This window comes from Myotis daubentonii, chromosome 2, assembly GCF_963259705.1.
Source record: "Myotis daubentonii chromosome 2, mMyoDau2.1, whole genome shotgun sequence".
In the NCBI taxonomy this organism is placed as follows: domain Eukaryota; kingdom Metazoa; phylum Chordata; class Mammalia; order Chiroptera; family Vespertilionidae; genus Myotis; species Myotis daubentonii.
Genome location: NC_081841.1, coordinates 23,928,114 through 23,955,020, shown reverse-complemented (window position 1 = coordinate 23,955,020; position 26,907 = coordinate 23,928,114). Strand labels below are relative to the sequence as shown.

Here is a 26,907-nt window from a genome sequence, read left to right as displayed (position 1 = left end):
TCCATGTGTTAGCTTGCTTAATTCTCACAATAATTCTTTGGAATATTATTACCTCATTTTTTCACAAAGATAATTTTTTTTTAAAAAAGAAATAATTTGCCCAAAGTCATGCAATACCTACATAAAAAGGGAAGATCACCCGTAGTAATCAGTACTATTTCCTCCACATAAAGCTATCTCTTCTAAGAATGAGTGGGATTTCAGGAATCCTGGTAATATCAAGACTTATAGACATCAATGTAGAACTGAAATTAGGAGTGCATAATTATAAAGGCACTGTGCTCAAATTACAATTCCAGAACCCAAAGAGATATGCTAAAGGTGGGGAAAAACTCAGACTAACCCTAGATAACTAGATAATCAGGGTATCAGTGATTAATGATTCACTTTAGAATTTGCCAGATTTGGATGAATTGTAGAATTTAAGTGTACCATTATCCATCATCCTATTTCTTTTTTTTATTTTTTTTATTTAAAGTTTCTGCCCTAGCTGGTTTGGCTCACTGGTTAGAGTGTCAGCCTGCAGACTGAATGATCCCGGGTTCAATTCCAGTCAAGGGCACATGCCTGAGTTGTGGGCTCAATTCCCAGTGTGGGGGTATGAAGGAGGCAGCCAATTAATGATTCTCTTTCATCATTGTTATTTCTATCTCTCCCTCTCCCTTCCTCTCTGAAATCAATTATATATATATATATATATATATATATATATATATATATATATATATATATGATATGCTTCTATTGATTTCAGGGAGAGGAAAGGAGAGGAAGAGAGAGATAAAACATCAATGATGAAAGAGAATCATCTATTGCCTGCCTCCTGCATGCCCCCTACTGGGGATTGAGCCCACAACCCAGAGGCATTTGCCTTGACTGGGAATCGAACCGTTCATGGGTTGACGCTCAGCCACTGAGTCACACAGGCCAAGCATCCTGTTTCTTCATCCAATCCCTGTTCCCTCTGTCTCCATCAGGACCTTGTGCTGCATCTCTTCCTTGGCGTTCCATTGCTGTGACTTTGGGAATCCTATGCTTGGTAATACTGGTGATAGCTATAGTCCTGGGTACTATGGGTGAGTACTACTGTAGATTAACAGCAACAGATATTGAGCAAGCATTTATAATGTGTGAGACATTCTTTTAAAAGCTTGACATGCATAATGTAATTTAGTCTGTATATTAATCCTATTCAATTGGTGCCATTAATTCTCATTTTATTTATAAGGGAAGTAAGAGTATGGCAGGCTATTTTACTTTTTAAGGATCATAAACTAGTTAGTGGTAGGACCACAGTTAGAAATTTAGGCAATCTGTCTAAAAAACTCATACGCTGAACTACATCGCTCTACTATCTTCCTGGTTTCAAAGCTGTGGAATTTCTGGAATAAACTAATGGAAGGAAACCAGTGGAAGTGAAGAAGAAAGTACAAAGTGGTGCTATCTAATAAAATAAATTCCCTAATAAGACTACAAGCTATTCTGATAGCTCATGATTTAAGAAAACTGTTTTATATCTCATCTTTAATAGAAGTGCAGAAATTACCTGAGGCACTTACTAAGTACTAAGTAGATATTTTGTAATGGATGAATAAATCTCCTTAGATTTTATATCTCATGCATTCTACTGTCAATAAAGTACTATTTTGCCTTCAGAGAGTCTTTATTAGATTATTTAATTATCAAATGTTTATTGAGTATAATCTACGTTATAGGTACAGGGCAGGTTCTCAAGGAGCTCTCATTTTTAAAATGTGAAAAAAAAACACACGAAGATTTATTATTATCCCAAATTTATCATGGCTCCAATTGACTTTATTCTATGTGCTTCTTGCTTTCTCCTTAATACTCTTTCTTCTTCTCTGTTTCATTTTTCCTTTTTTTACTATACCACCTTCATGGAAGTTATTTTCCTCCCATCTATTTAATCTATCTATCATCTATTTATCTATCAGCTATCAATCTTTACCTCTGTATCAGCAATGTGTTATGTGTTTATCTACACTAATAAAAGAGAAACATGGTAATTGGTGTACGACCGCTACCCTTTTCATTGGCTAATCAGCGAGATATGCAAATTAACTGTCAGCCAAGATGGCGGCCAGCAGCCAGGCAGCTTGAAACTAACATGAGGCTTGGTTGCCTCAGTGACAGAGGAAACCAACGTTCCCCGCCTGCAGCTGCAGGCCTCTGAGCCTGCAGTTTGAAACACTGTAACAAATACCGCCGGACTTTCAGCCAGCAGATTCGCAACATTGTATGCAAAGGCCAGAAACCTGCTTTCAGCATCGGAGGCCTAAGAGCTGGAGCCAAGCCTCAAGCTAAAGCTGGCCCAGAATAAAAAAGAAAAAAAGGAAAGAAGGAGCAGTTGGGAGCTTCAGTCACCCCCAGCCTGATAACAGCCCTCAGACCCTCACCCAGACTGGCCAGGCACCCCAGTGGGGACCCCCACCCTGATCCAGGACACCCTTCAGGGCAAACCAGCTGGCCCCACCCATGCACCAGGCCTCTATCCTATATAGTAAAAGGGTAATATGCCTCCCAGCACCGGGATCAGCGGAGCCGAGAGGCCTCCTGGCACAGGGATCAGCGTGACAGTGGGCAACGCCCAAACCCCCTGATCGGCCCTGCTCTGTGTGTGACAGGGTAGAGCCATAACCTCCCCATCAGCCCTGCCCTGAGTGTGACAGTGGCGGCGCCCCAATCCCCTGATTGGCCCTGCTCTGTGGGTGATAGAGGGCGGCACCCCAACTCCCCTATCGGACCTACTCTGTGAGTGACAGGGGGGAGCTCCTCAAACCCCTGATGGGCCCTGCTCTGTGTGTGACAGGGGGGAGCTCCCCAACCCCCTGATGGGCCCTGCTCTGTGCATGATGGTATGGAGCCCCAACCCCCCTGATGGGCCCTGCTCTGTGTGTGACAGGGGGCAGCACCCCAACCCCTGCATTGGCCCTGCTCTGTGCATGACAGGGGGTCGCGCCACAACCTCCCCATCGACCCTGCCTTGAGTGTGACAGGGGATGGTGCCCCAACCCCCCAATCGGCCCTGCCCTGAGCCCAACCAGGGGCTGCACCTAGGGATTGGGCCTGCCCTCTGCCACCCGGGAGCAGGCCTAAGCCAGCAGGTTGTTATCTCCCGAGGGGTCCCAGACTGCGAGAGGGCACAGGCCGGGCTGAGGGACCCCCCCGACCCGAGTGCACAAATTTTTGTGCACTGGGCCTCTAGTCTACACTAATAAAAGAGAAAAATGGTAATTGGTGTACGACGCTACCCTTTTCATTGGCTAATCAGGGCTATATGCAAATTAACTGCCAACAAGATGGCGGTTAATTTGCATATGTAGGCACAATGCAGGGAGGCGAAAGGCAAAGCAGGAAGAAGCCCCCTGCCACTGACAGTGATCAGAAACCCAGGGGGGAGCTAAGAGCTGGGGGGCAGGGCAAAGGCGGCCCTGGGACTGCCTTTCCCTGCCCCCCAGCCATGATCGGAGAATCAGGTGCCTTTTCCGCCCTGGCCAGTGATAGCAGGAAGTAGGGGTGGAGCCAGCGATGGGAGCTGGGCACGGTTGAAGCTGGCAGTCCCAGGAGCTAGGGGTCCCTCAGGTCCCCGCTGCCTGGGCCGAACGCCTAGGCCAGAGGCGCCCTGCAGGGGCAGGGGCGGAAACCCCCGCTGCCACTGCAGGTCCCCGCTGCCCGGGCCGGACGCCTAGGCCAGAGGCGTTAGGCCTGGGCAGGGGCGGAGCCTGCAACCGCGGGGAGCTGGGGGTCCCCTGCCCAGGCCTGACACCTCTGCCGGAGGCCTCAGGCCTGGTCAAGGGGCCGATCCAGTGATTGGTGATCAGAGGGTGATGAGGGTCAACTCCTCTGGCCGAGGCATCAGGCCTGGGTGGGGGGTGGAGCCGGGGATTGGGGGGATATGATGGTCCCCTTGCCCAGGCCTGAAGCCTGGGTCAGAGGCGTCAGGCTTGGGCAGGGGGTGAAGCAAGCGATCAGAGGGAGATGGGGGTCCCCTGCCCAGGTATGATTGCTGGGCCAGAGGCCTCAGGCCTGGGCGGGGGCCAGAGCCAGTGATTGGGGGCAGATGAGGGTCCCCTGCCCAGGCATGATTCCTTGGCCAGAGGCCTCAGGCCTGGGCGGGGGCCAGAGCCAGTGATTGGGGGCAGATGAGGGTCCCCTGCCCAGGCATGATTCCTTGGCCAGAGGCCTCAGGCCTGGGCGGGGGTCAGAGCCAGTGATCAGGGGCAGATGGGGGTCCCCTTCCCAGGCATGATTCCTTGGCCAGAGGCCTCAGGCCTGGGCGGGGGTCAGAGCCAGTGTTCGGGGGCAGGTGGGGGTCCCCTGTCCAAGCCTGACACCTCTGGCGGAGGCGTCAGGCCTGGGCAAGGGGCCGATCAGGCAATCGGAGGGTGATGGGGGTCTACGCCTCTGTCAGAGGCGTCAGGCCTGGGCAAGGGGCCAATCCTGTGATTGGAGGGTGATGAGGGTCAACGCCTGAGGGCTCCCAGTATGTGAGAGGGGGCAGGCTGGGCTGAGGGACACTCCCCTCCCCCCACACACACACCCAGTGCACGAATTTCGTGCATCGGGCCCCTAGTCACTAATAAAAAATGTATCTCTTTCCCTGGATGGCATGGCTCAGTTGTTTGGAGTATTGTCCCATGCACCAAAGGGTCATGGTCAGTTCCCAGTCAGAGTGCGTGCCCAGATTGCAAGTTCCATTCCCTGTCTGGGCATATGTGGGAGGCAAATGATCAATGCTTCTTGCATCAATGTCTCTCTCTCTCTCTCTCTCTCTCTCTCTCCCCCCTCTCTCTCTCTGTCTCTCTCTCTCCCTCTCTCCCTCCCTCCCTCTTTCCTTCCCTCCCTTTTCCTCTCCTTCTCCCTCTCCCTCTTCATTACTTTCTTTCTAAAATCAGTAAAACAACAACAAAAAACCATATCCTTGGGTGAGGATTAAAAAAAAAAATATCTCTCTGGCCATCATCAGTCTGCTCTCTATATCTAAAAATCTGTTTCTATTTTATTTGTTTATGTATTTTGTTCTTTAGATTCCATATATACCGTAAGTGGAATCATATGGTATTGGTCTTTCTCTGTCTGACTTATTTCACTTAGCATAATATCTTCTAAGATTTCATTCTTTTTTTATGGCTTAGTAATACACACACACACACACACACACACACACACACACACACACACTAGTATATCTCACAACTTTTTTGCCCGCTTGCTTGGGTTGTTTCCATATCTTGGCTATTGTAGATAACATTGCAGTGAATATGTGATGCATATATTCTTTTGAATTAGTCTTTATATTACAACAAAAATATGGATTTTGGAGTTTAAATTTTCAAACACAGTAGAATAATCCTTTTGTCACTATTGTTGGTATATGAAGGTATTTGGAGATCCAATTCAGGAAGCAACTCATTGAAGAATGACAATTTTCCATCAAGAAAACCCACACAATCATCTTTAGAAGAGAGTGTGGATTCTCCCAAGGCTCTCACAACCACAGGCAAGGGCAAAGTTAAATGAGTAATGGAATTCTTGGTTTAGGAAGGTTAATTATTGGTGTTCTGGCCTGGAAGGGTGGGGGAAAGAGAAAACCTTTACATGCAGTGGCTGTGCATTCAAAGAAAGCACACATTAGTATTATCCCAGTCTAAAATGCCCCTGTCCTATATACAATGAAGTTATATCATAAATATCCATGTACTTGGCTGTGCAGTTCTAAGTTGGATTTTTTTTCCAAATCAGTAACTAATTTATCCCTGTCTATGTGTTTAGGCCCACAGGAGATTTTATAATTCAAAATATATTATTTGCCTTTGGGGAACTGAAATTTTATAGTGATATAGTAAGAATAAAAAATAAGACATCAGAAAGGAAAAAAGGGAGAGATAAAGGAAACAAGGAAACATGTTGGTGAGAATTAAGAGGCTAAAGGACACACATATAGAAGAGATAGACCGAATAGATATATTCCTGAAAACTCTAGTTAAATTAATTTTTACCACACAATTTCACTACAATTTTATATATACTTGACCTTTTAATTGTATCATAATTGAATATGACAGCACTTTTACTTCAGTTTTCCATCTGTGTACCCATCCTTCCTTATGTTTTATATCAAGTAGCTAATATTACAAAACATCAATACTCTGTAATGTGAATAATTGTTCTTATACTTTTTTTCATTTGGGAAATTGCCTTCTGAAATGGATGTCATACCTGTAAAAAAGTTAACATGAAATTACCATATACCTCAATGATTTATTTTGAGTTGATTTATCTTAAGAGGTATGAAGAAAGGGAGTTCCAGGCTGAATTTGAAGGAATTGTAGACAAGAGAGAAAGGAAGGTTGACTGTCTAAAACACTTTTTATAATTAATTCATTTTTAAATGAATGGGGACATTTTAAATATGGCCTATTTTGTAAAGTCATATTCTTATAGTTTGAATTGAAATGGAAATATTTTAATGGTGATTCATTAATTATTATTGTGTCCTCAGGATGGATGGTGCTTGCACCACATCATATTTATCTTCTATTTCCAGGAGTTCTTTCCAGTTCTTGTCCCCCTAATTGGATTGCACACGAGAATAGCTGTTACCTATTAGGCACATCATTCAATTCCTGGAATGAAAGTAAAAGACAGTGCTCTCAACTGGACTCTTATCTCATGAAGATAGATAATTCAAAAGAATTGGTAAGTGTTTTTTTCAGTCATAGTTATCTGTAGTATATATGGAGCAGAAAAATAGAGATAGATTTCAGGTAATGATAATCTTCCTTTGGAAAAAGTGATATTTATTATTCTCCATAATTATAGTAAGAGCATGCATTAAGTGGGTAATGTTTATAATTTATGCTTTTCATTTTAATTAATTTAAAAATAAGCACATTGTATTTTAAAACAAATCCTTCTGAATACACTGCAAGTTTGCATGATTATAATAATCAGGCAACTACTAATTTTTGTGGATTTGGATTTTAATTTTCAAATTTGGAGATAGAACATTATCCCCCTTGTCATCATAATTATTAAGAAAAATAGCTACAATAATAATATACATTTATACATCACTTATTCCTTAAAAGATACTGGAAAAGGCAAAGAGGTGAAAAAAGTAAACTTGATATTGCAATGCTCATGTAATTTGTAAGAAAAAAGAAACAACAGCTGTTAAAACTTAAACACTTGGGCCCTGATTGGGTGTCTCAGTTGGTTGGAGCATCCTCCTGCACATCAGAAAGGTTGCGAGCTCAATTCCTTGTCAGGGTACATAGCTAGGTTGCAAGATTGATCCCTGGTAATGGTGCACATGGGAGGCAACTGATCAATGTTTCTCTCTCTTCTTCTTCTTCTCTAAAATCAATAAAAACTATCCTTGGTGAGGATTTTTTAAAAAGTTAAATATTTGGTATTGGCAACAAATGTGATAGGAATTCAGAGAGAGATCCCTGTGGACATAAAAACTTTTACAGAAAAGGTGGAACTTACAATTCATCATGAATGAAGGTTAGGACTTAGATGGCCTATAAGAAGGGTTAGTAATCAGGAAACATTCTACACTATGAATCTAAACAGTTCTTTTGGTGGAAAATCAAATCAAATGACTCCGAAGAAATGAAAAATGCCTTTTGAGACACTCAGTGGAATTCAAGAATTGACACTTCTCTAGAGGTTGATGCCAGTGTACACAGGCATCCTTCACCAAGGTGATTCACGGTGTCTATAAGAACATCTCTCTGTCTCTTCTCTGTCTTTCTATCTCTATCATCTCTATTTATCTCTCTCTTCTTGATGTGTATTTGTATTTATGTTTCCCTACAGGAATTTATAGCAAAGCAAGTGTCTTCTCAACCTGCTAAGTCATTTTGGATAGGGCTCTCTCGCCCTCAGGCTGAAGGACCATGGCTCTGGGAGGATGGCTCAAAGTTCTCTCCTGACTTGTAAGTATCTAGAGACAAATTCTCATACCCTTGCTCAGAAAGGGAAGAGCATATCAAGCAGTTAAGAATCTGATTTGCCTCTTCCACCCAGTTCCCAGCCCATCCCAGGCCTTCACCACCCTATTGTCTGTGTCCAAGGGCAATGCATATATGCATCTAAGTTCTTTGGTTAATCTCTTTTGGCCGTCCCTCCTTCCCTCTGAGAAATTACAAATATAAATTAAATCATATGGTATTTGCCTTTCTCTGTCTGACTTATTTTACTTAGCATAACATGCTCAAGGTCCATCCATGTTGTCACAACTTGCAAGATTTCAATATTTTATGACTGTGTAATATTCCATTGGATATATGTACCACTTCTTTTTCATCTAATCATCTGTTGATGGGCACTTGGGTTGCTTCAATATCTTGGCTATTGTAAATAAATCTGCAATGCACATAGGGGTGCATATATCTTTTGGAATTAGTGTTTTGGATTTCTTTGAATAAATTCCCAGAAGTAGAATTGCTGGGCTATAAGGTAGTTCTATTTTTTTAAATATATTTTTATAGATTTCAGAGAGAAAGGGAGAGGAATAGAGAGATTGAAACATCAATGATGAGAGAGAATCACTGATTGGCCACTTCCTGCATGCCCCACATTGGGGACTGAACCCACAACCTGAGCATGTGCCCTGACCTGGAATTGAACCATGACCTCCTGGTTCATAGGTCAATGCTCAACCACTGAGCAACACTAGCTGGGAATAAGGTAGTTCTATTTTTAATTTTTGAGGAATCTCCATACTGTTCTCCATGGTGGCTGCACCAATTTGCCTTCCCACCAACAGTGAACCAGGGGTCCCTTTCCTCCCATTCTCACCAACACTTGTTTGTTGATTAGTGATGACAGCTATTCTGACAGGTGTGAGGTGGTATCTCATAGTGGTTTTAATTGCATTTCTCTGATGGTTAGTGATTTTGAGCATCTTTTCATATGTCTATTAGCCATCTGTATGTGATCTTTGGAGAAATGTGTATTCAGGTCCTCTGCCCATTTTTTTGTATTGTTTGCTTTTTTTTATTAAGTTGTATGAGCTATTTATAAATTTTGGATATTAACCCCTTACCAGATGCATCATTGGCAAATACCTTCTCTGGATTAGTAAATTGCCTTTTCATTTTCTTGATTTTTTTTTTTTTTTGCTGTGTAAATACTTTTTTAGTTTAATGTAGTCCCATTTGTTTATTCTTTCTTTTGTCCCTCTTGCCTGCCGAGATATCAACACTAATAAAAGACAAAGATGCTAATTGACCATACCTTTGCTACACCCTAAGCCATGCCCACCAGCCAATCAGAGCGACTATACAAATTAACCCAGCCAAGATGGTGAACAGCAGCCACAGAGCTGGAGCAAGCAGGAGGCTTGGTTGCCCGGGTGATGGAGAAAGCCAAGCTTCCCCCCTGCTCTGAGCCAGCTGTAGTCTCCTCTCATGGCAACAAAGTTTCAATTATAGAAGACAAATAAATCTCAGATACCTGCTTCCAGCCAGCCTCCACTGGGAGCTTGGGTGGCTGGGGGGTTGTGGCCAGCCTGAAAACAGCCATCAGTCCCTCACCCAGGTTGGCCACACCCTCATGGGGTGAGGGTCCCCACTGGGGGGCTTAGCCAGCCTGAAAACAGCCCTCAGCCCCTAACGCAGACTGGCCAGACACCCCAGCAGGACCCCCTACACTGAAAGGGCTGTGGCCAGCCTGCAAATGGCCCTCAGCCCCTCATCCAGGATGGCCAGGCACCCCAGTGGGGACACCCACACTGAAGGGGCTGTGGCCAGCCTGCAAACAGCCATCAGCCCCTCATCCAGGCTGGCCAGGCACCCCAGCGGGGACCTCCACCCTGAAGGGGCTGTAGCCAGCCTGCAAACTGCCATCAGCCACTCACCCAGGCTGGCCAGGCACCCCAGCAGAAACCCCCCACCCTGAAGGGGCTGTGGCCAGCCTGCAAACAGCCATCAGCCCCTCACGTAGGCTGGCCAGGCACTCCTGTATAATAAGAGGGCAATATGCAAATTGACCCTAACAGCAGAATGACTGGGAATGACTGGTCACTATGACACACACTGACCACCAGGGGGCAAATGCTCAATGCAGGAGCTGCCCCCTGGTGGTCAGGTCGCTCCCACAGGGGGAGCTCTGCTCAGCCACAAGCCAGGCTGAGGGCTGCCAGTACAGCGGTGGTGGGGGGAGCCTCTCCCACCTCCTCAGCCACACTAAGGATGTCCGACTGCAGCTTAGGCCTGCTCCCCGCTGGCAAATGGACATCCCCCGAGGGCTCTCGGGCTACCAGAGGGATGTCTGACTGATAGCTTAAGCCCAATCCCCTAGGGAGCCGGCCTAAGCCAGCAGGTGGTCATCCCCCGAGGGGTCCCAGACTGCTAGAGGGCACAGGCCGGGCTGAGGGACCCCCGGAGTGCACAAATTTTTGTGCACAGGGCCTCTAGTCCTGCCGGGGTCCAACCCCAGCGGGTCCAGGGGTCCCCAAAGGTGTGGATGGAGTCGGAGAAGAAGGAAGGGCACGGAGACAGGGTTCAGTTGATCAGCAGCTTAGCCAGGATCTCTAGCCAGGATCTCCAGCCAAGTTCTGGTCTGGATCTCCAGAGAGGTTCTGCTTAGGATCTCCAGAGAGGTTCTGTCCAGGTTCTCCAGTCAGGTTCAGTATCCAGGTTCCAGTCAGGTTCTCCTGCCAATCTCTGTAGTCAGGTTCAGTCCAGGATCCCTTGCCATGTTCTCCCACTAGGCTCTGTCTCTAGGCTCCGAGGCCAGTCCCTCTCCAGGATCCTCCGGCATGCTCTCTCCAGCAAAGTTCTTCTGTCTCTAGGCTCCGTGTAGGCTCTGTCTTCTTGATTCCGTTCTAAGTTCTGAGTGTTTCTGTCTTGTTACAACTGTATTTATACCAGTTGATTCAATCCTATCAATCTCTATTACAAAGGTTAGGGCGTTTCTTATCTCCATTCCAGGGAGAAAAGATTATGTAGTTTAAGCATGATTGTTCATAGTTAAAGGGATTAATTACCCACCTGGCACTTAGTTGAGGGGTTTTATTCCCTCCCTAACTTCACGGGAAAATCCCTACCTGGGGATTCAACCTTTCTCGGAGAGGTGGCTTTGGTTAAAACACAGCACCAAGAAGGTGAGCAAACATATTAAGAACTGTATGCCATATATGCCAGGTCCCTTGAAACAGCAAGGATGGACCGGCTCCCGGCATAGTCCTATATAATGAAAGCTTAATATGTTAAGTGTCCGGTCGGCTGGTCGGCTGTTCAACCAATCAAAGCATAATATGCTAATGATATGCTAAGGCTGCTCAACCACTCACCATGACATGCACTGACCACCAGGGGGCAGATGCTCTGACGGATAGGTTAGCTTGCTGCTGGGGTCTGGCCGATCGGGACTGAGCGAGATGGGCCGGACATGCTCTGGAGCCCTCCTGCAGTCTGTCCCCGGTTGGCCAACCTCCCATGTCCCTCCCCAGCCCTGATTGTGCACCAGTGGGGTCCCTTGGCCTGGCTTGCACCCTCTCGCAGTCTGGGACCCCTCAGGGGATGTCAGAGAGGAGGTTTCAGCCCGACCCTGCAGGCCAGGCCAAGGGACCACACTGGTGCACGAATTCGTGCACCAGGCCTCTCATATTAGAAATAATGCTCTCTTATTTAAAATAAAAAGAGGGATTCAAAATTAATATTTTGATACATTATTATGCCTTGGTTTTCTGGGTGGCTGTAATTTAATCTAGGTCTGTCCATATCCAAAACATCTCTTGGATGTCAAGTAAGATTTTTGGAGAACACTGGTCAGAATTCTCCCAGAGGCCTTGATCAAAATTGTTTCATGCTCTTAGCCTAGTCCTTTTTACAGAAGAATTCTCTCAATCCTTCAAGCACAGGGCCAAGGGGAGATAGATAGGCAAGATGAAGAGTATTATAGTTTTTACCCTGAGGCTCAGTGATGTCCTTGTAGTTTGAGTAATTAGTATTGCTACTTCAGGAGACTGAGGAGCAAATAAAACAAGGGACAGCCCTGGCTAGTTTGGCTCAGTGGATAGAGCGTCGGCCTGGGGACTGAAAGGTTCCAGGTTCGATTCCGGTCAAGGGCACGTACCTTAGTTGCGGGCACATACCCAGTGGGGAGTGTGCAGGAGGCAGCTGATTGATGTTTTACTCTCATCGATGTTTCTAACTCTCTATCCCTCTCCCTTCCTCTCTGTAAAAAATCAATAAAATATATTTAAAAAAACAAACAAAAAAACCCCCAACACAAGAGACATGCTTCCACTTACCCATGGTAGTTAATGTAATTGTCTGACATTGTATTCTTTTTTATTTTTACATTGTATTCTAATATAATTCTGCTTTTAGGAGGCATTGAAATATATAGGGTTTTCCCCCCTCCCCTTCTTTAAATGGCCTTTGCTATCTCTGATTCCTCATTCTGTTCTAGATCCCTTTCAGTAATAACTCTTCTACTTGATCTACTCACTAATATACCCAATAATAATTTCACTAAACTGTTGCTTTATTTGATAAATATATTTCTAGGAAAGAGTTTGATAGATAAGCAAAGAACTGCTTATAGAATATTAACTGTTTTGTCTGAAGCTTTATTTAATTTTATGCAAGTAGTACTATTTCTTAAAATCATAAGCAGACCTTTAGAAAAATGAAATAAAACAAATAAAAATAACAACAACACATAAGCAGACCCAGTACCCATCAATAGGTGAGGGGATAAAAAAGCTGTGGTAGGCTCCTAACTGGTTTGGCTGAGTGGATAGAATGTCAGCCTTCAGTCTAAATGGTTGCAGGTTCAATCCCCTAGCCCTGGTCCAGGCATGTGAGGGAGACAACCAATTGACATATCTCTCTCACATCAATGCTTCTCACTCTCTGTCTCCCCCTCTCCCTTCCATTCTCTCTAAAAATCAATGGAAAATATCTTTGGGTGTGGATTAACAACAACAGCAAAAATCTGTGGTATATTTACACAATAGAATACTAGTCTGCCATACAAAAGAAGGAAATCTTACTTTTTGTGACAGCATGAATGGACCTGGAGAGTATTGTGCTAAATGAAATAAACTTGTCAGAAAAAGACAAATACCATATTGAGTGCATTCATATGTGGAATCTAATGAACAAAATAAACTAACAAACAAAATAGAAAGAGACTCATATAAAATGAGAACAAACTGACAGCTGTCAGAGGTGAGAGGGGTTGGGGAGCTGGGTGGAAAAGGTTAAGGGATTAAGCAAAACAAAACAAAACAAACACACACACAAACAAACAAACAAAGGATACAGACAAAATATGATGCTTGCCAGGGGGTAAAGAGGGTGGGGAGAGGTGGAAGAAGGCAAAAAGGGGATAAATAGTGGTGGAAAGAAACTTGATTTTGGGTGGTGAGTGCACGATGCAGTATGCAGATGATGTTTTATGGAGTTGTACACTTGCAACCTATATAGTTTCATTAATCAATGTGACCCCAATAAATTCAATAAATAAAAAACGTTTTTTAGTCACTTTTATACTTTAACTAGAGGCTTAGTGCACAAATTCATGCATGGGTGGGGTCCCTTGGCCTGGCTGGTGATCGAGGCCTACTGGGGGGCTGGCTGGCCGTGGGAGAGGCTGTGGGAGGTTGTCCGGCCTAGAGGGGGGAGGTGCCATGGGAGGTTGGTTGTGGGAGCACACAGACCACCAGGGGGCAGCTCTTGTGTTGAGCGTATGCCCCCTGGTGATCAGTGCACGTCATAGCAACTGGTTGACCGGTCGTTCTCATCATTCTGGTAGTTCGGTTATAAAAGTCGCTTAAGCTTTTATATATAGACTAGAGGCTCAGTGCACAAAAATTTGTGCACTTGGGGGGGAAGGGGGGGTCCCTCAACCCGGCCTGTGCCTTCTCGCAGTCTGGGACCCCTTGGGAGATAACGACCTGCTGGCTTAGGCCTGCTCCCGGGTGGCAGAGGGCAGGCCCAATCCCTAGGTGCAGCCCCTGGTCGGGCTTAGAGAAGAGCTGATTGGGGAGTTGGGGCGCCGCCCTCTGTCATGCACAGAGCAGGGTCGATGGGGATTTGCGGCGCCACCCCCTGTCACGCACAGAGCAGGGCCAATCAGGGGGTTGGGGCGCTGCCCCCTGTCACACACCGAGCTGCAGGGTAATCAGGGGGTTGGGGAGCTCCACATATCAGGAACAGATCAGGGTCGATCAGGGGGTTGGGGCGCCTTCCCCTGTCACAAACAGAGCAGGGTGGATAGGGAGGTTGTGGCCCCGCCCCCTGTCACACACAGAGCCTCAGGGCGATCAGGGGGTTTGGGCGCTGCCCCCTGTCACGCTGATCCCGGTGCCGCAAGGCCTCTCGGCTCCGCTGATCCCGATGCTGGGAGGCATATTACCCTTTTATTATATAGGATAGAGGCCTGGTGCATGGGTGGGGCCGGCTGGTTTGCCCTGAAGGGTGTCCTGAATCAAGGTGGGGGTCCCCACTGGGGTGCCTGGCCAGCCTGGGTGAGGGGATGATGGCTGTTTGAAGCTGGTCACATACCTTTCAGGGTGGGCATCCCCACTGGGGTGCCTGGCCAGCCTAGATGAGGCGCTGAGGGCTATTTTCAGGCTGGGACTGAAGCTCCCAACTGCTCCTTTTTTTCTTTTTTTCTTTTTAATTCTGGGCCAGCTTTAGCTCTGAGGATTGGCTTCAGCTCTGAGGCCTCAGCTGCTGAAAACAGATATCTGGTTTGTTTCGGTTCTATAATTGAAACTCTGTATCAACTCCAGCTCTGAGATCCCAGCTGGCTGAAAGCTGGTTTCTGGGGTTTTGTTTAGCTTCTATATTTGTTACAATGTTTCTTAAACTGCAAGCTCAGAGGCCGGCAAGGCAGGTGGGGAACATTCCCGTCCTCCGTCACTGAAGCAAGCAAGCCTCATGTTCAGTTTAAGCTGCCTGGCTGCTGGCTGCCATCTTGGCCGGCAGTTAATTTGCATATCGCCCTGATTAGCCAATGGGAAGGGTAGCGGTCGTAGGCTAATTACCATGTTTCTCTTTTATTAGATAGGATAGATAATGAAGGATATGTTGTCATTTGAGAACTAATACAATCTAAATTCAAGTCTCCTTTTCCAATAAGTGTAGACACTTCAGAACTCTTTTACTAGTATCCTCACCAATTTATTTCAGCATTGTGTGACTAGTAGTCTGTATTTCTTATGTTTGTTCTAATTATCTCATTGCATTTTATTTTAATAGGTTTGAAATCAGAAGCACAGTGACACAGGAAAACTCATCCCACAATTGTGTATGGATTCATATGCAAATAATTTATGACCAGCTTTGTAGTGTGCCCTCAAGTGGTATCTGTGAGAAGAAGTTGTCGATATAATGATGTGGGTGTTGACATGGAGGAGCAGAGTAAAGTATATAAGACTAGAGGTCCAGTGCACGAAATTATGCACAGTTAGGGTCCCTAGGCCTAGCCTGCAATCACCCTAAACATCTTCCACCCACTCGCCAGTCCCCAATCCCGCCCCGCCGTCACCCACCCCGGTTCCCCATCGTTCCCTGTTGGCCATCCAGCAATTGGAGCCTGTGGGTTGGGGAGGGGGACTGAGAGGTGGTCAATGCACCTCATAGCAACTGGTCGATTGGTCATTTCAGTCATTACACTGTTATGGTTGCTGGCCTTTTATTATATAGGACTAGGGGCCCGGTGCACTAAATTCGTGCACTGGGTGTGTGTGTGGGGGGGAGTGTCCCTCAGCCCAGCCTGCCCCCTCTCACATACTGGGAGCCCTCAGGCGTTGACCCGCATCACCCTCCAATCACAGGATTGGCCCCTTGCCCAGGCCTGACGCCTCCGCCAGAGGTGTTAGGCCTGGGCAGGGGACCCCCAGCTCCCCGCGGTTGCAGGCTCCACCCCTGCCCAGGCCTAACGCCTCTGGCCGAGGTGTCTGGCCCGGGCAGCGGGGACCCGCAGCTGCAGCAGCCCCGCGATCGTGGGCTCCTCTTTAGGCCCAGGCAAGGGACCCCTAGCTCCTGGGACTGCCAGCTTCGACGGTGCCCAGCTCCCATCGCTGGCTTCACCCCTACTTCCTGCTACCACTGGCCAGGGCAGCAAAGGCGCCTGATTCTCTGATCATGGCTGGGGGGCAGGGCAAAGGCGGCCCCAGGGCCGCCTTTGCCCTGCCCCCCAGCTCTTAGCTTCCCCCTGGGTTTCAGATCACTGTCAGTGGCAGGGGGCTTCTTCTTGCTTTCCCTTTTGCCTCCCTGCATTGTGCCTACATATGCAAATTAACCGCTATCTTGTTGGCAGTTAACTGCCAATCTTAGTTGGCAGTTAATTTGCATATAGCCCTGATTAGCCAATGAAAAGGGTATCGTCGTACGCCAATTACCATTTTTCTCTTTTATTAGTGTAGATAGTAAGGAGGGAAGAAAACAAAACACAAATGAGAGGTATTTGAAGTCGAAATAAATGCTGGAAATATCAAAAGAGCTCAGCCAACTTTAATCTTAGCTGAGAGACAGGATGGAGACTGTGATTTCTATATGTTAACTCAATTGGTAATCCAGTATTATGTTCTAATGGAGCTAGTATAGCATAACTTGAATTTTTATTCTATAATTGACCTGGCATTTACCTGGGATTAATCAGAATTCCTTGGTGTTTCAGGAGATCTTAACTTCTGGCTGTAACAAAGTAATTCTTACCTTAAAAAGTGCCACTGGAGTGTACATGGGGTGTTCCTGCGATTTGTTTCTCCACATTTAGCAGTGATTCATCAGACACAGGTCGAGGCACAATATAATTCTGAATAGCTAAATAAAAAAATAAAAAATAGCTTCACTATAATCAGAGCTATTTTTTTTAATTTTGTTCATCAATATGATGATAATTGTGACCAAAAACTTCCATAAAAAGCAGGAATTCTATCTTTTTCCCCCTTTTCAATTAAATAACCCAGAAAATATGTCTGCCACATCTCTAATTACTAAGATCTCCTGTAATGTGTAATTGTAGGGGAACTGCTCTTAAAAGAAAGCTTTCTCCTTTTTTGGTTATTTAGTCACATTTTTAAAATTTTAATACTTTTATTTTTCAATTATAGTTGACAATCAATATTATTTTATATTAGTTTCAGGTGTACACCATGGTGGTTAAATATTTATATGCTTTACCAAATGATCCCACTGGTAATCCTATACCCACCTGGAGCCATACATAGTTATTACAATATTATTGACTCTATTTCCTATGCTGTACTCTACATCTCCAGGATTATTTTGTAATTATCAATTTGTACTTACTAATCCTTCACCTTTTCACCCAGCCCTCCACCCCCCTTCCCAGTCTGTTCTCTGTATGTATGAGCCTGTTTCTGTATTTTGTGCTTTCAATTAAACATACAAATAAAATAAATTGGTATTTCTCTTTCTCTGTCTGACTTATTTCACTTAACATAATACCCTCAAGGTCCATCCCTATTGTCTCAAATGGTAAGATTTCATTTTTTCATAGCCAAGTAATATTCCATTGTATAAGTACCACCTCTTTTTCATCCAGTCATCTATTGATGGACACTTAGGTTGCTTCCATATCTTGGTTATTGTAAATAATGCTGCAATGCACATAGGGGTGCATATATCTTTTGGAATTAGTGTTTTGGATTTCTTTGAATAAATTCCCAGAAGTAGAATTGCTGGGTCATAATGTACTTTATTATTTTTTAAATATATTTTTATAGATTTCAGAGAGGAAGGGAGAGGGAGAGAAAGATAGAAACATCAATGATGAGAGAGAATCACTGATCGGCTGTCTCCTGCATGCCCCTGACTGGGGATTGAGTCTGCAACCCAGGCATATGCCTTTGATCGGAATCAAACCCAGGACCCTTCAGTCCAAAGGCCAACCCTCTATACACTGAGCAAAACCAACTAGGGCAAGGTAGTTCTATTTTTAATTTTTGAGGAATCTCCATACTGTTTTCCACAGTGGCTGCACCAATTTGCATTCCCACCAACAGTCCCTTCTCTCCACATCCTCACCAACACTTGTTGTTTCTTGATTATTGATTATAGCCATTCTGACAGGTGGTATCTCATGGTGGTTTTAATTTGCATTTCTCTGATGGTTAGGGATTTTGAGCATCTTTTGGTATGTCTATTAGCCATCTGTATGTCCTCTTTAGAGAAATTGTATTCAGGTCCTCTGCCCATTTATTTGTATTGTTTGCTTTTTTTTATTAAGTTGTATGAGTTATTTATAATTTTTTTATATTAACCCCTTATCATTGGCAAATATCTTCTCAGGATTAGTAAGTTGTCTTTTCATTTTGTTGATGTTCGTTTGTTTTTGCTGGGTAAAAACACTTTTAGTTTGACATAGTCCCATTTGCTTATTCTTTTTTTTATTTTGCTTACATTATATTTAAACTGTCCAATTAATTACAAATTATCTAATTTCAAAGGTTAAAAACTTCAGGAAAAAATTTCAATTTAACTTCAAATGATTTTTTTCTTAGGTTGCTGAAAATGATGGCAGCTCAGAAACATGAGCTTATCTATAGTTGTGTTTTGGTTAAAAAAAAAAAAAAGAGAGAGAGAGAGAGAGAGAAAAGAAAAAAAGAAAGAAAACCATTTACATATGTGTACACACCTGCTCTCCCCTCCTCCCACCCCCGCCCTCAATAAACAAAAAACCCACAATGATCCTTAGGCACACACTAATCCTGACTGAGTAATGACTATGGAGATTTTTCCCAACATTTAGAAAAGTTTCTCTAATGCAGAGGAAAAAATACAACAACATGGTATCAAATGTTCTTTTCTGATAAAGGAAGCAACTACAGAAAGCTTTTGTTCAAAGTAACCAGTGCTATTGATGCAACCGCCCCAACCACTCCCCAGCACTACTTCAAAACAAACATATCAAACTTGATTTTCATTATAATGTAGTTCTTTCTTCACTAATAAAATTAAAAAACAAACAAACAAGACCCAGATTTTATATATATGTATAAATATATATAAAAAGCAATGCAAACAATTATTGGGCTTTGTCTTCGGGACAAGAATGCCAAGTTAGTCTTTCTTCATAGAAAGCAATTACAGTTTGAGGACACTTCATCTTTGCCAGCACCAAATCAGCCTCACCTGAATCTTTCCATTTCATGAGAAACATTAACTCTCCACTGCTGTCTGTGGCACCAATTGTTCCTTCAGGATCAAGACCTCTGGCAAAGCCACTTAGTTTATCAGTTTATCTCTTTTCTTCTTTGATTTGCTATCATCAGATTCAAAGTCAGATAAAGACTTGCTTTTTGTACCATCTTTTTCTTCACCAGCTTTTTGAGGAATGCTTCAATGAACTCTGGACAACCTAAGGTTTCTTCAGTTTCCCAAGTATTGTCAGCATCTGTGAATCCTTTCCGCTTCAGGAAATAGTCCTCCTTCCCATTCACTACACATCAGTCCAATACGTTTTCCACTAAAAATCCTTCAGGCTCTGCCTCTTCAACTTTTTTACTCTTTCCATTCTGTTTCTTTCCCATTTTTTGCAATGTAGCTTTATTCGAGGCCATCTTTTATTGCAGACTGGAAGAGCTATTGTTCACTGCCTCCATGCAACTCCGCGTCCAGTCCCGAGTCTCGGGCTGGGCTTCTCCAGTGTCTCTGGCCCTGCCCGCCTTCAGCTCCAGCCACTTACCAAGGTGGAAGGGGCTGGGAAAATGTGCTTGGGACTGCTGGTGGGGCTGCGCCTGGAGAGGGATTGGCATCGCCCACGCTAGGTGACAGTGAGGGGCCCTGCCATAGGTATTGTGATAGAGATTGCATTGACTCTATAGATTGCTTTGGATAGTATAAACATTTTAATATTTCTTTCTATCCATGAACATGGTATATGCTTCCATTTATTTGTATCTTCTTCTTATAATTATTTTTCCGAGTACAGGTCTTTTACCTCCTTGGTTAAATTCATTGCCAGGTAGTTTATTATTTTTTTATGCAATTGTAAATGGAATTATTTTCTTAATTTCTCTTTCTGATAGTTTGTTGTCCTATCTAATAATAGACAAATAGGGTAATTAACTGTACCTCCACAATGCTTCCCATTGGATAATCAGCGCTATACGCAAATTAACCTCCAACAAGATGGTGGCTAATTTGTATACTGAAGGCAGTGCGGCAGCGCGGGAGGCACCCGCTGGACCGGGACCTGGATCCGTGACCCTGCCGGGCAGGGCAGCAGCTCACACAGGGGTGGAGCGGCCCGGGGTTGGGCAGGGCAGGACTCCTGGCTTCCGCCCAGCCCCAGTCGCTCAGGACAGGTAAGCAGGGCACAGAGAGCCTCTGGACAGGGGAGGCAGGCCAGCAGAGGGCGGCCTGTACTCCCCACATGGCTGCGGTGGCAGCTGTTAGTGCTCCAAGTGGAGCCTGCAGGCTGAGCTGAAATAGCGCCTGCAAGCCATCAGCACCCAGGAGTGGCTGTGCAAGATCCGCCTCCTGGCCCAGAAGGTGCAGGATTGCAGGGACAGCCACCGTGGCGGGCCAGACTGATGTCCTCCTGGCGGCACCACAGGGGTTTGTGGATCTGCAAGCCAGAGGCCTCAGGTGTGCACATCCTTTCCTCCCCCCCTTGCATGCGAACATCCCCCAGCACACTGTCACCCTCGAGCGCAGACCAAGGCGTGGAAAAGTTCCCCCCGCCTCTCTGCTGCACTTTCATCAACCCCAGCATGCCTAACACCCCCACGGGATGTGCACACATCCCCTCTGATGCGCTCACGTCCTTTGGAGAGTGTCTGGGTGTTCTGGGTGCTGTGGGTGGGCGCCTGTGAGATGACAGTGAGAGGGCGGAGTGGTGATGCTCTGTTCCCACGGAGGCCAGTGCAGCTACGAGATCACCTCTGGGGGGTTAATGCAGGTGCTGAGGCAGGAGCAGGTGCAGACAGACACACCTGGTGGGTGCCGGTGGCCCTTGCTGAGGTGCCTTCAGTCAGCGTTCAAGATCAAGAACCCAGAGGGGGAGAGGAATTCCGTCCTCTCAGTGAAACAGTGGGATAGTCGGGGCGACTGGAGAGGAGGAATGTGCACTTTGGGTGCCAGCACCCATGAGCAAAGGCTGCCCTGACTGAGCCTCGCTTGCTTGGGGCCTAGCACACTTCTGCCAGGCAGCGGGTGACAGGACGTGCTTTTCCAAATTAATGAGAGAAAACGTTGATTCTCCCACTGCCCACGAAGGTGGAAAGTGAAGTGGGGAGACATGTGGGGAGTGAGTGAGGTTCCCTGTCTGGGGATTCCAAATCTGCTATTGGTTTCTTTCACCGCTGACTAGAGATATAGAGGGTGTCTCCCCAAAATGTATACACACTTTGAATACCTACTAATTCCAATGGTTTTAAACATGAGAAGAAAGAAACATCAATGGAGCTGTTATCTGTTAAAAGTGTGGGCACAAACAGGCAGTCGGACATTCCCTGAGGGGTCTCAGATTGGAGAGGGTGCAGGCCAGACTGAGGGGCCCCTTCCCCCCTACCACAGTGCATGAATTTCATGCACAAGGCTACTAGTTTATATATAAAAATGCAATAAATTTCTGAATATTAATTTTTTATCCTGCTACTTTACTGAATGCATGTATTAATTCTAATAGTTTTTTTGGTGGAATCTTTAGGATTCTCCCTATATAGTATCATGTCATCTACAAATAATGACAGTTATACTTCTTCCTTTCCAATTTGGATGCCTTTTTTTTCTTTTATTGATTGCTTTGACTAGGACTTTGAGTACTAAGTTGAATAAAAGTGTGAAAGTAGACAACTTGATCTATTTTTCTTTCTTTTATTTTTTCATCATCATTTATCCCCACTGTACCTTCTTCTACCTCCACCCACCTCTCTCCACCCTGCAATCATCACGCGGTTGTCCATGTCCATGAGTTCTTTCTTTCTTTTTCTTTTTTTTCCTTTTTTTTCCAATTCCTTGTCCCTGATCTTAAGGAAATCACTTTTAGCTTTTACCTGTTGAGTGTGATGTTACTGCAGCTTTATCATATATAGCCCTCATTATGTTGAGGTATGTTCCCTATATTCCCACTTTGTTGAGAATTGTTATCATAAATTATTGCTGATGTTGTCAAATGCATTTTTTTTTAGATCTGTGGATGTGATTGTATGACATCTGTACTTCATTTTTTTATGTAATATGTTATATTAATTGATTTGCGGATATTGAACCAACTTTGTATCTCAGGAATAAATCCTACTTGGAAGTGGTAGATGATGTTTTTAATGTCGGGATAGGGAAGTTTTCAGTTATTATTTCTTCAAATAGTTTCTCAATCCTTTGTTCTCTCTCTTCTCTTCTGGTATTACCCATGATGTAAATGTTGTTATGCTTGATGTTGTCTCAGGGTCCCTTAAACTATTCTCATTTTAAAAATTCTTTTTATTTTTTATTTTTGCTGCTCTGATAGAATATTTTCTGGTAACTTGTCTTCCAAATCACTGAATTGATTTTTTCCAGTGTATTTTTTAAAAATATATTTATTTATTGATTTCAGAGAGGAAGGGAGAAGGAGAGAGATAGAAACATCAATGATGGGAGAGAATCATTCTTTTGCTGCCTCCTGCACACCCCACACTGGGGATGCAGCCCATAACCCAGGCATGTGCCCTTGGCCAGAATCGAACCTTGGACCCCTCAGTCTGTAGGCTGACGCTCTATCCACTGAGCCAAGCCGGCTAGGGATTTCCAGTGTATTTTTTAAATTTTTTTGATTAATTTCAGAGAGGAAAGGAGAGCGAGAGAGAAAGATACAAACATCAGTTATGAGAGAGAATCATTGATCAGCTGCTTCCTGCATGCCCCACACTGGGGAAAGAGCCCACAATCTGGGCATATTTTGACTGAGGAATGAACCATGACCTCCTGGTTCATAGGTTGACCCTCAACCACTGAGCCATGCCAGCTGGGCACTTCAATGTATTTTTATTTCAGTTACTGTAGTCTTCATTTCTGACTGGTTCTTTTTATGGTTTCTATGTCCTTTTTTTATGCTTACTATTTCTTTGTTGAAGTTCTCACTAAGTTGGTTGAGCATTCTTATAACCATTGTTTTGAATTCTGTATCTGATAGATTGCTTCCCTCCATATTATTTTGTTATTTTCCTGTCTATTTCTTTTGTTGTTTCATTGTCTCCTCATTTTGGCTTCCTCTCTGTATTTACTTTTTCTATATTATTTAGATCTATTAAGTCTTCCCACCTTGGCAGGGTGGTTTTATGTAGTAGATGTCCTGTTTTGCACAGTGGTACAGACTTCCTGATCAATGAGCTGCATGTTTCAGGAAAGTCCCTTATGTGGGTGGTGTGTGCCCTTCTGTTGTAGTTAAGCCTTGATTACTGTTGGCACGTCAGTGGGTGGGATTGATCTTCAGGCTAACTCACTGTGAATGTTGGTCATTACCACAGCATACGAGCTGTTGTGTAGTGTTTACCCACAGAGCAGGATTTGCCCCTGTAGGGCCTGGTACTTGCTTAGACCACCCCTTTGGATGTGCCATTTGTGGTGCTAATCAGGTGGTGCTCTGCTGTGGTCTGAAGTTGGCCATTGGGAGTGTTGGTTCTGAGGCCCCTGGGAGAGTCTCCGGTGCAGGCCAATGCCAGATGCTGCCTATAACTGGCCTCAGTATACTTGCTAGGAGCCACTAAGTCAGCGGTTCTCAACCTGTGGGTCGCGACCCCTTTGGGGGTCCAACGACCCTTTCACAGGGGCCACCTAAGACCATCGGAAAACACATATTGAATATATAATTACATATTTTTTTGTGATTAATCGCTATGCTTTAATTATGTTCAGTTTGTAACAATGCAAATACATCCTGCATATCAGATATTTACATTACGATTCATAACAGTAGCAACATTACAGTTATGAAGTAGCAACAAAAATAATTTTATGGTTGGAGGTCACCACAACATGAGGAACTGTATTAAAGGGTCACGGCATTAGGAAGGTTGCGAACCACTACAGTAAGTGATATGTCTTGGTAGCTGCCTCTGCTGGACCTGGATGTGCGTGGGAAAATGCACACTGTGAGGCCAGCTTCCACCAGTACTGGGCCTAGGGCAGGTCAGCAGAGGTCACAAGGCACCTTGAGATCTGTTGCTGTCTGCCTGTTGCCTGTAAGGCTCAGTCTTTGAAAAAGCCTGGAGTGGTAAGCAGAGGCTCTGGGAGTCATGAGGGTAGGATGAATCATGTTTACCAGGTTCATCTAGATTCAGATATGGTGCTAGTGCTGAGCCGGAGGCCACTCATCAAATGTCACAGTGTACACTGAGGCCAGTCACTCATTGCCTGGAGCCTACAGAACTTTGTGGTGGGGTGGAGTCCCAGGGAGTCATCAGGTTGGAGCAAGTGGAGTTCACCAGATTCAAGTTCACGTGGGGGGAGGGCTCAACACAAGGACAATGGTGACCCTCACTCTAAAGCCACAACAGCTCAGCTTTCTCCCTGTATGTCTCTGGTACCCTCTGAGCTTGACTGGAACTCCTGGAGAGTTCTGTGTGTGTGTGTGTGTGTTTTTAAAAAATATTTTATTGATTTCAGAGAAGAGGGGAGAGGGAGAGAGAGCTAGAAACATCAATGATGAGAGGGAATCATTGATTGGCTACCTCCTGCACACCCCACACTGGGAATCGAACACAACCTGGGCATGTGCTCTGATTTGGAATTGAACCATGACCTCCTGGTTCATAGGTCGACACTCAACCACTGAGCCATGTCGGCAGGGCAATTGCAGTAATTTTAAAAGTAGTCTCCCAGCATCTGCCTTGTCCTCTGTTTATTTTCAAACATAGCAGAGTGATTCCATTAAATTTAAAGCAAATCATGTCAGCCTTTTACAAAAACTCTGTGATTTCCCATATACCTCAGAGTGAAAAAAAAATCAAAATAAAGAGCAAAAAATCTTTAAATTGTCTATGAGACAATTACTGTGGCATACTTTATTCTTTTGAGTCAATCTATTCTTCTCTAAACTCATTCCATCTAGGACACTGATTTTTCTATTGTTTCTCAACTAGAGCTGGCATGCTTCCCCCTCATACCTTTTCAGCTCCCTGTTCTCTTTTTATGACTGATTCTTACCTTAGAAATTTCCAGGCTTAGCCTTACATCTCTTTTACATCTGCAAAAATATCACTTTCTTAATGCGGCTGACTCTCTTTCATTTAAAATTAGCAACCCTCCTTCCTATATATCCCTGATCTCTCTTATCTTCCATATATTTTTCATAACTCTTATCAGAATCTAGTAAACTCTACAGTTTACTTATTATTTTCTTGTATGTCATCTGCTTTCCTCCATAGAATGTAGTCTCTAAAAGGAAAGAGAGTTTTATTTTATACTGATATGTCTCAGATAATAGTACCTGCATTCAAAGAATATTTTTGTCATTGTTGAAAAAAATTATTTAAAGACAAGTAGTAAAATTCTAATGTAGATAGTTTGGCAAAAATTGTCAAAGATCTATGTGAATAACTGAAGTTTGGAAAATAGTTTTCATTGCCATTTCATTAGAATAATAATTATCAGTATCTCCTTTATGTATATATATTTTAGGCCCCTGTTCTGATTTCTCATATTCCATCTTTCTGCTTCATTCTCATATGTGCTTCACTTACTGTTTCCTTCCATTTTTTTACTGCCTCCTCTTCTATAACCTTTTCTAATACATCAACCCAATGAAAATTACCAAATGATTTTTTATTTCCTACTTTTTACAAGGCATTATGCAAGAGAAAGGTCTCTTTCCATTTGCTTTATTTAGAATAACCCAGTAAACAATACATAGGTTGAGATGCATGATTAATCCACAATATATAATTCCTGACCCATCCCTCCTAAGGGTTGATGGCCCTAATCCAAGCATCTTCCACACTCTATATTTAGTGTGCTTGATTTAGCCAAGCTGTCACCCCCAAATATAGAAGTATATTAGTAGAATAATATAATTCTATTATACTGATTTGGGAAGAATTTTTGGACATTATCTAAAGCAAACTTCTCATTTCCTTCTCAGCTTAGGAAATGTAGGCACAAATTGTTACTAGATTCCTAAAGTCACACATAGTTAGTAATAATTCTAAAAGTCTTTACTTCCAGGAAATTGTGTCCATGATCATGATGTAGCATCCTATCTAATAAAAGAGTAATATACAAATTAACCATCACTCCACGACAAAGATGGTGGTGCCCACAGCAGCCAAGGCAGGACGCTGGCGGTGTCACCACAGCAACGTGAGCCCAGCAGGCATTGCCACAGCAACCCGCAAGCAGGCAAGCGGTGCCCACAGGCAGCACCCAGCAGGGCCTGCTTGCCCGTGGCCATGGTGTGGAGCAGGCAGGCCCTGAAGAGAGCAGAGAACCACGGGGAGCAGGCCCAAGCCATCAGTAGGACATCCCCTGAGGGCTCCCGGATTGGAGAGGGTGCAGGTCAGGCTGCGGGACCACCTCCTTTTGCACGAATTTTGTGCACCGAGCCTCTAGTGTGATATAAAATGTTAAATTGAGTCTTCATACTGTAAGAAGAAAGATTATTGAATTGAACTGACAACCAGAAAGTGCTTCTTTCTTTCTTTCTTTCTTTCTTTCTTTCTTTCTTTCTTTCTTTCTTTCTTCTTTCTTTCTTTCTTCTTTCTTTCTTTCCTTTTTAAAAATTTTAGTAATCCTTACCTAAGGATATGTTTAGAAAGAGAGATAGATAGAGGTAGAGATAGAGATAGAGATAGAGATAGAGAGAGAGAGAATGAAACCTTAATCTGTTGCTTGTCTTATGTGCCCTGACTGGGGATTGAACCCACAACCTTTTAGTGTATGGGGACAACACTCCAGCCATCTG

The 26,907-nt window shown here is 44.2% G+C and overlaps 1 protein-coding gene and 1 pseudogene across 3 annotated transcripts in view; one reads left to right on the top strand and one right to left on the bottom strand.

Annotated features, from left to right (window-relative positions):
• CLEC7A (C-type lectin domain containing 7A) overlaps nucleotides 1-15,840 on the top strand; it is a 45,687-nt gene extending 29,847 nt beyond the window's left edge. Inside the window, exons 4-8 of one of the 3 annotated variants that reach the window (XM_059682183.1) lie at nucleotides 978-1,076; nucleotides 5,402-5,527; nucleotides 6,569-6,720; nucleotides 7,849-7,967; nucleotides 15,255-15,839. In XM_059682183.1, the coding sequence (XP_059538166.1) occupies nucleotides 978-1,076; nucleotides 5,402-5,527; nucleotides 6,569-6,720; nucleotides 7,849-7,967; nucleotides 15,255-15,387 (629 nt within the window). In that variant the 3' untranslated portion in view covers nucleotides 15,388-15,839. Of the gene's footprint in view, nucleotides 1-977; nucleotides 1,077-5,401; nucleotides 5,528-6,568; nucleotides 6,721-7,848; nucleotides 7,968-15,254 lie in introns of all 3 variants that reach the window. The other 2 variants (XM_059682181.1, XM_059682182.1) reach the window with 2 other exon arrangements.
• Nucleotides 15,841-18,679: 2,839 nt separating this feature from the next.
• On the bottom strand, nucleotides 18,680-19,617 carry LOC132227273 (chromobox protein homolog 3-like; annotated as a pseudogene).
• Nucleotides 19,618-26,907: the final 7,290 nt, after the last annotated feature.